General features: G+C 43.2%; 3 protein-coding genes across 3 annotated transcripts; 1 reads left to right on the forward strand and 2 right to left on the reverse strand.

Moving 5' to 3' along the window:
- Positions 1-153: 153 nt before the first annotated feature.
- On the reverse strand, positions 154-2,434 carry LOC121991910 (pentatricopeptide repeat-containing protein At2g36980, mitochondrial-like). The gene has a single exon (XM_042545990.1). It carries the CDS (start codon positions 1,971-1,973, stop codon positions 177-179), a length of 1,797 nt encoding a protein of 598 aa, XP_042401924.1. The 5' UTR covers positions 1,974-2,434; the 3' UTR covers positions 154-176.
- Positions 2,435-5,536: 3,102 nt separating this feature from the next.
- LOC121991911 (protein CANDIDATE G-PROTEIN COUPLED RECEPTOR 7-like) lies at positions 5,537-7,175 on the forward strand. Its single transcript, XM_042545991.1, has one exon. The coding sequence runs from the start codon at positions 5,540-5,542 to the stop codon at positions 7,019-7,021; it is 1,482 nt and encodes a 493-aa protein (XP_042401925.1). The 5' UTR covers positions 5,537-5,539; the 3' UTR covers positions 7,022-7,175.
- On the reverse strand, positions 7,176-10,402 carry LOC121991912 (acylphosphatase-like). The gene is made up of 3 exons (XM_042545992.1): positions 10,274-10,402; positions 9,932-10,201; positions 7,176-7,356 (listed from the first exon to the last, which is right to left on the reverse strand). Exons 1-2 carry the CDS (start codon positions 10,328-10,330, stop codon positions 9,932-9,934), a joined length of 327 nt encoding a protein of 108 aa, XP_042401926.1. The 5' UTR covers positions 10,331-10,402; the 3' UTR covers positions 7,176-7,356.
- Positions 10,403-11,231: the final 829 nt, after the last annotated feature.

An 11,231-nucleotide genomic window follows, 5' to 3' on the forward strand; every position in this document is an offset into this window, starting at 1 on the left:
TACAATTGCTGTACCATATGTATGCAGAGGAGCCTCGGAGAATCCCTCCACAAAATAGATACTCTTTTGCTTCTCAATTTAATCAGTTGAACTAATCAAATTCGATTTGGTTCGATCATAAAAATAATGCATTCACAATGAAAAGATCCAACATCAAGAAAGCAGGACTTCCCATTTCAAAACCCAGCAACTGCATTTACATCCACCAGGTGTTCGGTAGATTGCTTCCCAGACATGAACACCACAACCATGTCCTTCACCTCTATCCAACTACATCCCGGAGACTTCTTCACTCCTTCCTCCATCATTCTCCTCCTCACCCGCTCTGCTTCATCCCATCGCTCATTGGCGCACAAGAAGTTCGATAGCATCACATACTTTATGTGCCTGTCCATCTCCTCATTGTTGATTGCTGTCCTGAGCAAGACCTCGTATGAGCTCTCCATCTCTCTGAGCACTCCAGTCGAGTGAGTTGCCTGGAATTCTGCTCTTCCAAGCATGTGGGTCACACAAGACTCATGTTTGATGTCAGGTCGTAGTCCATGAACATCCTCCATTGTTTTGAGCACGGTTTTCCCTACATCGATGAGGCCTGCATGGTTGCACGCCAACAGCAAGCCCATGAAGGTGAACTTGTCTGGCGAAACACCGCTCAACAACATGTTGTCAAACACTCGAAAAGCTTCCAATGCACAACCATGAGTCGCAAAGCCAAACAGCATGGCATTCCAGGACACCAAATCCCTCATGCGCATTTCTTCGAACACTTTGCCTGCGCAAGAGATGCTGCCGCACTTAGAGTACATGTTCACTAGGCAATTGGCCACGTACAAGTACGAACCAAAACCGCTGTGAATTGCACAGCCATGGATCAACCTTCCGTTTCTGAGCATTGCCATTGTGGCGCAAGCGTGGAGAGCAGCTCCGTAAGTGAAGTCGTCGGGGCAAAGTGACTTCCTGATCATGTCAGCGAAGAGCACCAGGGCTTTCTCTCCATGACCGTTCCTTGCGAAACCGATGATCATCGCAGTCCAGGAGATGGCGTTGGTCTCAGGTGCTCTCTCAAACAAGGCAGCAGCTTGTTCCACGTCCCCAAACTTCATGCTGGCGTCGATCATGGCGTTCCAGGAGATCAAAGTCCGTTGAGGCATTGCGTCGAACACCATCTGTACGTCCCCGCGGGAGTTGAAACTTGCGTAGAAGCTGAGCAGAGAGTTGCCGACTTCTGTTGTTACACTCCATCCTCTACGTAGAACGATCGAGTGGATCATAAGGCCAAGGCTTGGCTTTTTCATCTCGGAGGAAGCGTTAATGAGGCTGGCGAAGGTGGTCACGTCGCCATTGATTCCGTACATCTGCATCTCCTTGAAGAGCTCGACGCAGGATTCACCGAGTCCCAATTGAGCATATCCGACCATGAGCGTGTTCCAGGCGACCGTCGTCCTAGCTGGCATTTGGCCGAACAATCGACGCGCGTCCGGGAGTCGACCTGAGACGACATAACCACGGAGAAGCGCGCACCAGGTGACTTCGTTTCGCTCCTCCATTTCCTCGAACACCAGCGCGGCGTCCGATGGGCGGGAGCACTTGCCGTACATGTCGATAAGGGCGTTGCAGACTGGGAGCCGGCCGTGGAAGCCAAGGCGGAGCAGGAGGGCGTGATGCTGCCTGCCGCCGCGGAGTTCGCGGAGGTCTGCGGAGGCGGAGAGGGCGGCGGTGAAGGAGAAGGGGTCGGGCGCTGGCGCGGGAACGGCGGATGAGGATCTCATAAGGGCGAAGAGGGAGAGCGCCTGAACTGGGAGTCCACAGCCGGAGTACGCGGTGAGCATGGCGTTCCAGGCAACGGTGTCCCTGTCGGTCATATCGTTGAACAACTTCCGGGCGGCGGAGATGCGGCCGCAGCGAGCAAGACGGAGGAGCTCGGAGGTGGCGGAGATGAGATGGGCTCGTTTCGCCGCGACATTGAGATCCATCCAAAGCCTGACCGCGCGCGCCTGCCCCGGTCACCGAGCGCCTCCGGAGCATTGACGGTGTCACCCCTTCCGCTGCGAATCTGGCACCTGCTCTGCGAACAATCAGCGAACGGCCATGCACTGGAAAAAAAAAATCGCTCGGCCGTGTACTGAATTAGGTAGTGGCCCCACTGAAAAAGGTTGATTCGTTATTCAGCAGCCCCTAGTACCGGCAGGATAGATATGGAGAAATATATACATAGAAGTGGAGTAAATTAGACCCGACCCCGGGTCGGGGACCCGGCTCGTAATCTGGTCAACGAGCTGGTTGCTCGTTGACCTGGTTCGCGGGGTCGAATCGGAACCGGCCCGGCAAGTTGCCAGGGCGGTTCGGGTTCATTTGTTTTAAAACCGACGAATCGTCAGTTAACCGGCGGGTTGAACCGGCGGTTCAGCCGCAATTTTTTTTTTTTTTAAACGGCTTGAACCAACGGTTCATAGCCGTTGGAACCACCGGTTAACCGGCGGTTCGTAGCCATTGGGAGGATTTTTTGGGTATTTTTTTTCAACGGTTAGAATCATTTGACCGTTTTTTGATCAATAGTTATGATTTAGTGTCCGTTACTATCAAAACTCTATAAATAGAGAGCTCATTTCATCATTTTTCACACACATCTTCTCTACTCTTAATCTCATTTTCGTATTCTCTAATCTCTACACACTTTCGTTTCCAATTTTCAATTACAACGGAAGGAGGCCGCGGAGGTACATCATCTCGAGCTCGAAAGGGAAAGCAAATAATGAATCCGCGGGAGGACCCCAACATTCAATCCACCGATGATGAAATCGAGCATCTTCCGAATCCGACACCCGAAACACAAGAAAGTACCGATACAATTACTTCTAAGGTTCGGGAACTTCCTCCTCTAAAGTCTTCTATTTTCACTAAACATTTTGAGAATGTCACTCTTCCGTCGGGAGAAATGCGTGCAAAATGTAAGCACTGCAATGCTTCCTACAAATTCCAAGCCGGCGGCGGCTATGGGTAGTTGAAACGACATGTAGAAACGAAGCACCCGACGGAATATGGACTCGACCGTTCTCAAACACAATTATCAAGATTTTCTTCAACTAGCGATAGTACCGATTCCGATTTATTTTTATATTCAGGTAATAAATTAAGAGAATCATTAGTTAAATTTGTTTCCATAGAACATCTTTCTTTTAATTTTGGATCTAAATGCACAATTGAAGATTTTTGTAAAAAACCTCTTAATCCATTTGCTAAACGTGTTCCTAGGACTACACTTACTCGTACAATTAAAAACTTAGTAAAACAAGGGAAAACGAATTTAATTGATGAATTTAGTAAATTAGATAATAAAATTTCTTTATGTTCCGATATTTGGAGTGATCATTGGCAAACACATTCGTATATGGGTGTGACTTGCCATTGGATCGATAACTCTTGGAACCTCCAAAAAAGATTATTAGTTTATAGAGATTTTGATGAATCACATAATGCTCATAATATCACACAATTATTATGTTTAATTTTAGAAGAATATGGTTTAACTCATAAAATATTTTCAATATCATTAGATAATGCTAGTTCCAATACCGCTTGTATAGATGATCTAAAATTTGTTTGTCAACCTATTATTGGAGGTTTATTTTTTCATATTCGTTGTGTATGCCATGTTTTAAATTTATATGTTCAAGATGATTTAAAAATTTTAGAAAGTTATATTAAACCAATTAGAATTGTAATTTCTTATTTATGGTCTCATCCATCTATAATGAAACAATGGGGTAGATTTTGTAAAATTAATGGAATGAGACCTAAAAAATTTTCACGTGATGTACCAACACGTTGGAATTCAACATACTAATTATTACAAGATTCATTTCAATATAAAGAATTATTATGTTCATTTTTTGCATAAAACACTAATACTAATATATATTTATTTTCACAACAATGGAATATTTGTAGTAGTATTTGTGAAAATTTAAAAGTATCTAATGATACAACCTAACAACTTTCCGGTGTTTATTATCACACTGCTCAATTAGTTTTAGAAAATTTTTCTAATATAGTATTAGTTTTAAATGAACATATTAATAATGAATCTTTATCTCCTTGCATCTTAGCTATGAAAACTAAATGGGAAAAATATTTTTATTTAATTCTTAAAATTTATTTAATTGCATTTGCTTTAGATCCTAGATTTAAATGAGAAGTTTTACAAGAAATGTTAACTTTATATTATGACACTTTAATTCCAATTAAAGATTATTCTTCCCCTGATCCAGTTAATATTATATATAATGTTAGAATTTATTTATATGATATTTATAATCAATATTATGCAAAATATGGAACACAAATTAATATTTCTGAAATATAACAAACTACTAGTAGTAATTTAAAATTTACAAAAGCACAACTCTTATTAAAAGAACGGACAAAACGTCCACGAGGATCCTCAGTTCCACACAGGAACTTGAGAATTATTTTACGACTTCTTTTGATTTTAATGAAGCAGATAGTGAAAACTTCGATATCTTAAAGTGGTGGTCACAGAAGGCTCAAAACTTTCCCGTTCTCTCCATGATCGCAAAAGAAATTTTAGCTTGTCCAGTGTCAACTGTTGCTGTGGAACAGACGTTCAGTGCCGACGACAACATATTAAATGAACGACGATCAGCTTTGTCTCCCGACTCATTGGAAGCCCAAGCATTACTGGACGATTGGACTAGAGCGGAGAAAAAAATCCAAGGAATGCAACTTTCAGATGACGAAGTTGAAGATTTTGATACTGAAGGAACAAATACGACAGGAACAGGAAATGGAAGTGAATGAAAATGTAAAAGGATAAAAATATAAGAGAACTACGTGGGCTTTGATTCCCCTAAAGGGATACGTATGCAACTTAAATAAGTGCAAGTTCTTTTTTCAATAAATTTTAATTTCTAATTTTTAATATTTAATTTTTAATTTTTAATTTTTTTTAACATATTAATCTTGAACCGTGGCGAACCGTGACAAACCGTGAACCGAATCATAAACTGACGGTTCTAAACCGTGAACCGTAACCGTCTTGGGCGGTTAAGGTTAAGGGTCGACCTGCCTAGAACCGTCAACCAGTAGTTCCGAATCCTCGGTTCCGAACCATGATCAGGTCTAGAGTAAAACGCCAGGGGCCATGCACTGAAACTTCACTAAAGAGAGGCTCGTGCTCATCACCGAGTGGTGGGCCTGGGCCCGACTTGAGTCTGAAATGGAGCCCAATCAGGCGTTCCTGCTGGCCCAGATGTGCGCTTGCCATATAAATGAATGATAATGCGTTGATAATTTGTTTTACCAAAGCCAACCACGTGTCTCCGGGCCATTCCCTCGTCCAATCGAGCCTATCGTGGACCCCATTTCACCCACAAAGTATCTCATGAATTTCTTAGAACACCCTTCTAGGTGCCGTTATATTCTCCTATGACCCGAGTTACGGAGGTTACTCTCGTAATTCCGGTCGTATAATGGCAGCCATAAAACGAAACGAATAAAACGCGCCCTCTCTCTCTTGAACATGGGAGAGCGACGCTTCTCCTTGTTCCTCTTTCCATCTCTCCTCCTTTCCCTTCTTGGTCAGGAACTACGCAGCGGAGCTGCAATGGCGACCGAATTGGCGAGGCGTTCTCCACCTCTTCACGGAATCAATGCCGGATTGGCTCTCGCATTGGTGCTGTTGTCATTCTGGATTGGGCCGGCCACGGCGGAGATCCGGGAAATGGAGATACGGTCGGACGGTCGGTCCATCATCCCCCTCGATGAGTTTGGCTTCACCCGGTGGGGTGGCTTAGAACTCAACGTCACCGGAATATCCTTCTCCTCCGATTCCTCGACGGGCGATCTGAACCTCTCGCAGCTGGGATTTTTTTTGTCGACTCGCGACGCCTGGCTCCTTGCCCTGCGCCAGATGCAGGATCACAACATCACCTGCGCCCTCAAGTCCAAGCTCGTTCGCGCGGTCTACTCTTTCGACCGCCTCGTCCCGCCGGTCAACCCCTCCGGCGTCCCCGTCGCCCGGGCTACCGCCTTCCGCCACGCCGTCAACCTCACCGACAGCCCCGGGCAGCTCTCTCTCGTCTTCGCCAACTGCCTGTCCCCGCTCCGAGTCTCCATGAGCGTCCGCTCCGCCATGTTCAACCGCCCGGACCCTCACGACCCCTCTACCCGCGCCTACCTATCTGTGGGAATCGCCGTGCTCCCTCAGATTTACTCTTTCCTCTTCTTTGCGTATGCAGCACTCGCCGTGTTCTGGGCCGCCGTTCTCCGCCGGAGGCGCCACTCCGTCTTTCGCATCCACTACTTTATGCTGGCTGTTGTCGTCCTCAAGGCCTTCAACCTCCTCTGCGAGGCCGAGGACAAGTCGTACACGGAGCGCACAGGTTCTGCTCACGGTTGGGATGTCGTTTTCTACATCTTCAATTTTCTCAAGGGCATATCCCTCTTCACCCTCATCGTCCTCATCGGCACTGGCTGGTCCTTCCTCAAGCCCTACCTCCAGGACCGCGAGAAGAAGGTGCTCATGACCGTCATCCCACTCCAGGTCGTCGCCAACATCGCCCAAGTCGTCATCGACGAGTCCGGACCCTACGCCAGCGACTGGATCACATGGAAGCAGCTCTCCTTCCTCATCGACATTGTCTGTTGCTGTGCCATCCTCTTCCCGATTGTCTGGTCCATCAATAACCTCCGGGAGGCTGCCAGTACCAACGGCAAGGCCGCCGTCAACCTCATGAAGCTTACCCTCTTCCGCCAGTATTACATCCTCGTCATCTTTTACATCTATTTTACCCGAGTGGTAGTCTACGCCGTCATTACAATCACCTCTTACCGATACCTGTGGACAAGCGTGCTGGTAGGGGAATTAGCTACCCTCGCCTTCTATCTCTTTACTGGGTACAGTTTTAGGCCTGAGGCTCACAACCCTTATTTCGCCATCGATGAAGAAGAGGAAGCTGCCGCCGAGGCACTCCAGCTGGAAGAGGAGGAATTTGAATTATAGGGCTGCCCAGAAAATATACTTTCCGACAGAATCACATTGCTGCGACGAGTATAAATGTTGCAGCAATTCACATTGCTAATCAATGTTGCTTGTAGTCACGTTTTCTTGACATAATAGTCCATCCAAGTAAACAGACAGCTGCTTTTTTCCGCGAGTTTTTGACTTTTGTCGACTAAAATTTATTCATGTACATAGAACAGCAACACTCTTTAACAGAAATAAGAAAAGATTGAACCTGTGATATAAAGTAGGAGATTAATGGGAAGACGAAGCCACCGGGATGTTAATACGAAACTGCTGCGTGAAATTGACTCGTCAAATTGTAGCCTAATATTCTGCAAAATATTAGCAGGAAAAATGGTTACTTATGAGGATAGACAACAATATCAAAAGAAGTTTTTCTTTTCTATTAGTTCAATTGTCGTAGCCTTGGTATGCTCTTTGTGGGAATTGAACTTTGATTGTTTGGGAGCAAATGTTACCACACCAAGCCCTGGGGAGCAAATGTTATAGTTCTTGATTCATATAAAAGTAAGTAAAATTATCTTTCTGTTGATATTATATGCTTGTTTGGGATGTCGTCAAAGTAGAAAGTTAAGAATCTCTGAATAAGACACCTTAAATTGTTGATCAATAGTTAAAGGTAATAAGGAAAAAGGTGGAGGTTGAAGATGAGGATTCAACTCCTATTACCCCACTAGACTTGTTGAACAATACCTCCATTAGAACTAAAAAAACATCAAAGTGAAAAGACTAAATATGGAAGTATGGTCATTGAATGATGACTCAAAAATTGGTATGCATTGGATGAGCTCTGAGAGGATCCAAGTAAAGGGCATCAATGGAAGACTAGGTTCACCAAGCAAAAGGCAAGGATGAAGGGAATCACTGACTTGATTTGCATCATTGGTGCCAAAATAGGAGTTAAGGAAGCCTTACAACTTTCAGTTCTTATAAAAAAATGTTTTCCATTTGAAATTTCCAAAGAACACATTGGTATCTAAAAGTCTATGATAAAGCACTTGCCCTAGGGTGCCCGCACTTAGTTCCATCCCTTAGACAAGCATGTGCATCCCCAAAATGGTTAATATGCCAAGAACAATGTGACTTGATCACTGAACATGCTTGATACTTGTAAAATAATTGTTAATTATCAAATATGTAAAGAATTGCTAAAGATACATATGCTCTTAATATGAAGTTTTCAAATATGTAGAATGAAGATGTCAACTTGCACACAAGCATAACAATCACCATAAAGCAATCAAGCAAACAGAGGACAAGGTAAGCGCAAGGGAGTTTAGAGTGTTTCTCCAAGGGATCGATGCCAAACCGTATCACTAGAATATAATCTGAGCAAAAAGGTACAAGGCATACCTCCTCAAGCCCATAAATTGGCAACTGGTTGAGCCCTGAAGTGATAACTGTGATCAGAGTCTTGGATACAGGTTTTTCTAACTATACAACAGAAAATTGGTGATAAAGTGGAACCAAAATGCTGTTGTGTTTTATCATCTATTCTGTTGTATAGTTAGCAAAATCTGCATCCCAGACTCCGATCCCATACTTATCATTTCACCAAGTCAATAATTCCGATTTTGACAAAAACAAACTAAGCATAAAGCGTATATCCAATGAGTTTAGGTCAAGCCCAGATGCATCAAAGATGTTCTAGGACAAGTGTAGAAGTTAAGGATTAGTTGAATTAAGATGAAGGCGCACTATGGATTCCAGAAAAGAAACCTACAATAGTATTCCTCACCAGAATACTATCCACACAAGTAGACTAGGTCACATTAACATGCTAAAAAAAGAAAACCTTTAGTGATTAGAAATTGCAGACACCTAGTGACCTCAATCATAACCATGTTTTGCAAGATGTCGAGGATAACCTGACAAAAGTTTCAGATCAGCAATTCAACACAGAGATGAACTGTCGACTTGTACGACCCAGTCAATCTGACAAGTCATTTTGAGAACAAGTGTTCCGTCTACATGAAGATAAAACATCAAGATGGTTGGTCAATGTAAGAAAAACAACACGAGAGTGCTTTCCATGGAGGTAAAGGACAACAAAGAAAGTTAGTGGTAAGATAAACATGTTAGCCCACAAATTAGAGTTTAGAGATATGTGCATATATCATGCACATATATGAACTTAGATTCCGTTCACTCAAATTTATACTCTAACAAGAATGGAAACCAAGCTAGCCTCAAACATATTTATGCAGTTTCATGGATACTTGTCAAAATTTACACAAATTGTCACACCCTCGGTGTGAAACCTGAGCAAAATAGGAAGCTTTAAGCTTATATGATGTGAGCTACTAAAAAAACTGGACTAAGAATATTTTGGACCAGTGGTAGGATCTCATGAGTTAATGCGTCAGCTTTCTCATCTAAGTAGGTTGTTACAATTGATATGAAATGGACCAAATCCTATGCATGGTTAAGTGTTGGTAAGGATTGTCTACACAGGGTGTAGCCACCATTAGGTTCATATGCCGGATTCAATAGTGATTCTAGGTTATAAATTGGAAGCAAACCAAGTGGGGGTGATTTTGACACTCCAATTTAGTGCTGCAGGATAAGTTTTTTGTAGGAGGCTTTGGTCACAATATCTATTCAACGCATTGTACTTTGTACTTTTTCCCTTGTTCCTTTCTCCACAGGTTTATTTACTTTCATTCCGCAACAGGCCATGTTGATAATAATCGGTTTGACAAAAGTAGAGTTGTTGCAATCTAAGGAAAGACACAGCATAAACGATAGGAAGTAGAGAACACTTGGATCAAAAATTTAAGAAAATAAGTTGAATTAAATCATCTAGGAATAATACTAGAGAAACCTATTTTGCCAATGAACTAAAGGGGAAAAGCATACGGTCACAATTCTTTGATCTAGTCGTACCTAGACCGTGGGTTTCCGTTTAAATCCTTGACCTGGATCATCCTCGGAGGGGAAGGCACTGAGGGCTGTGACGGCGGCGGTGGGCGGGCCGACCCTGCAGCGCCTCTCGACCATCTCGTCGACGGCGGTGGGATCGCCAGAGAAGAGGGCCTCCACGGAGCCGTCCCTGCGGTTGCGCACCCAACCGTTGAGCCCGAGCTCCCGGGCGGTCTGGATCGTCCAATCACGAAAGAACACTCCCTGCACCCGCCCTTTGATCACCACCCGCAGCTGAAAGGAAATCAACGCTATTAGGAATCATCAGATGCGAGGGGGGAGAGAGAGAGAGAATAAAGAGAGTACAGTTTTGGAGGACGGAGGCATCGGCGGCGGCATTGCGGCGGTGGCGACGGTGTTCATAAGGTGCCAACGGCAGCGGCGGATGGAGATTAAGGCTATGTTTACTCTAGAGGGTGGATGAGGAAAGGAAAGGAATCAACGATAGAAAGTTGTCTTTGGAGGAAGATAAAAGAAAGGGTGAAGAAATCTTTTCCTTTGCACACTTGTTTATCTTGATAGAGGAAGGTGAATACTTATGATATAATTTTGTAAATAAAAAAGGGTGCATGCGTCATTTTTTTGGTACATAGTGTAATTTTGTGATTTAAAAAGGGTACATGCGTCATTTTTTTTGGTATATGGTGTAATTTTGTGAATGCAAAAGGGGTACATGCGTCATTTTTTTTCCATCCGTTGCTTTCCGTCCGATTTTGAGGTGATTGATTTTGGCTCCAAAATTATCCGCGAATGGATTACATTACTTTTCCTTCGAAAAATTTTAATGAAGTAAACGACGGAAACTTTTCCACCGTGGAAACTTTTCCTTAATTTTACTTTCCACTCTTCCAAGTAAACAGAGCCTAAGCGAAGAGGAAGAACCAGAGAAAGGTCGAGAAATGAAGACTGACACAAAGTTGTGATGGTTACGTACCATGTAACGATATATCTGTGCCGTGGTTGATTTTTTTTTATTATTTATTAAATGTAATTTATATTAGATTTTTAATATAACCTTTTTTAGGTTAACTGCTCAATGTAACTTTTGATAACTTAAATAAATTTATTAGTAATTTCCATTTTTTTCATTAAATTTGTGCATATTTTAATATCACTCGAGCCAATGGGGCATGGCATTAAAGATAGAATTACAACTTCAACAAATTAAACGTTCACGGTAAACACGCTTCTCAATTTATTTTGATAATCTATAAAAAGATTTTATAAAACAGAACCGATCACCCCCAAAAAGGATTGGTCGGCA

This window comes from Zingiber officinale, chromosome 6B (assembly GCF_018446385.1).
Source record: "Zingiber officinale cultivar Zhangliang chromosome 6B, Zo_v1.1, whole genome shotgun sequence".
NCBI classification, from domain to species: domain Eukaryota; kingdom Viridiplantae; phylum Streptophyta; class Magnoliopsida; order Zingiberales; family Zingiberaceae; genus Zingiber; species Zingiber officinale.

Excerpts from the sequence above, each read along its gene's own strand:
- LOC121991910 (XM_042545990.1), bottom strand. The coding sequence starts at position 1,973 with ATGGATCTCAATGTCGCGGCGAAACGAGCCCATCTCATCTCCGCCACC.
- LOC121991911 (XM_042545991.1), top strand. The coding sequence starts at position 5,540 with ATGGGAGAGCGACGCTTCTCCTTGTTCCTCTTTCCATCTCTCCTCCTT.
- LOC121991912 (XM_042545992.1), bottom strand. The coding sequence starts at position 10,330 with ATGAACACCGTCGCCACCGCCGCAATGCCGCCGCCGATGCCTCCGTCC. Across the intron at positions 10,202-10,273 it reads TGCCTCCGTCCTCCAAAACT|CTGCGGGTGGTGATCAAAGG; the intron begins GTACTCTCTTTA and ends ATTTCCTTTCAG.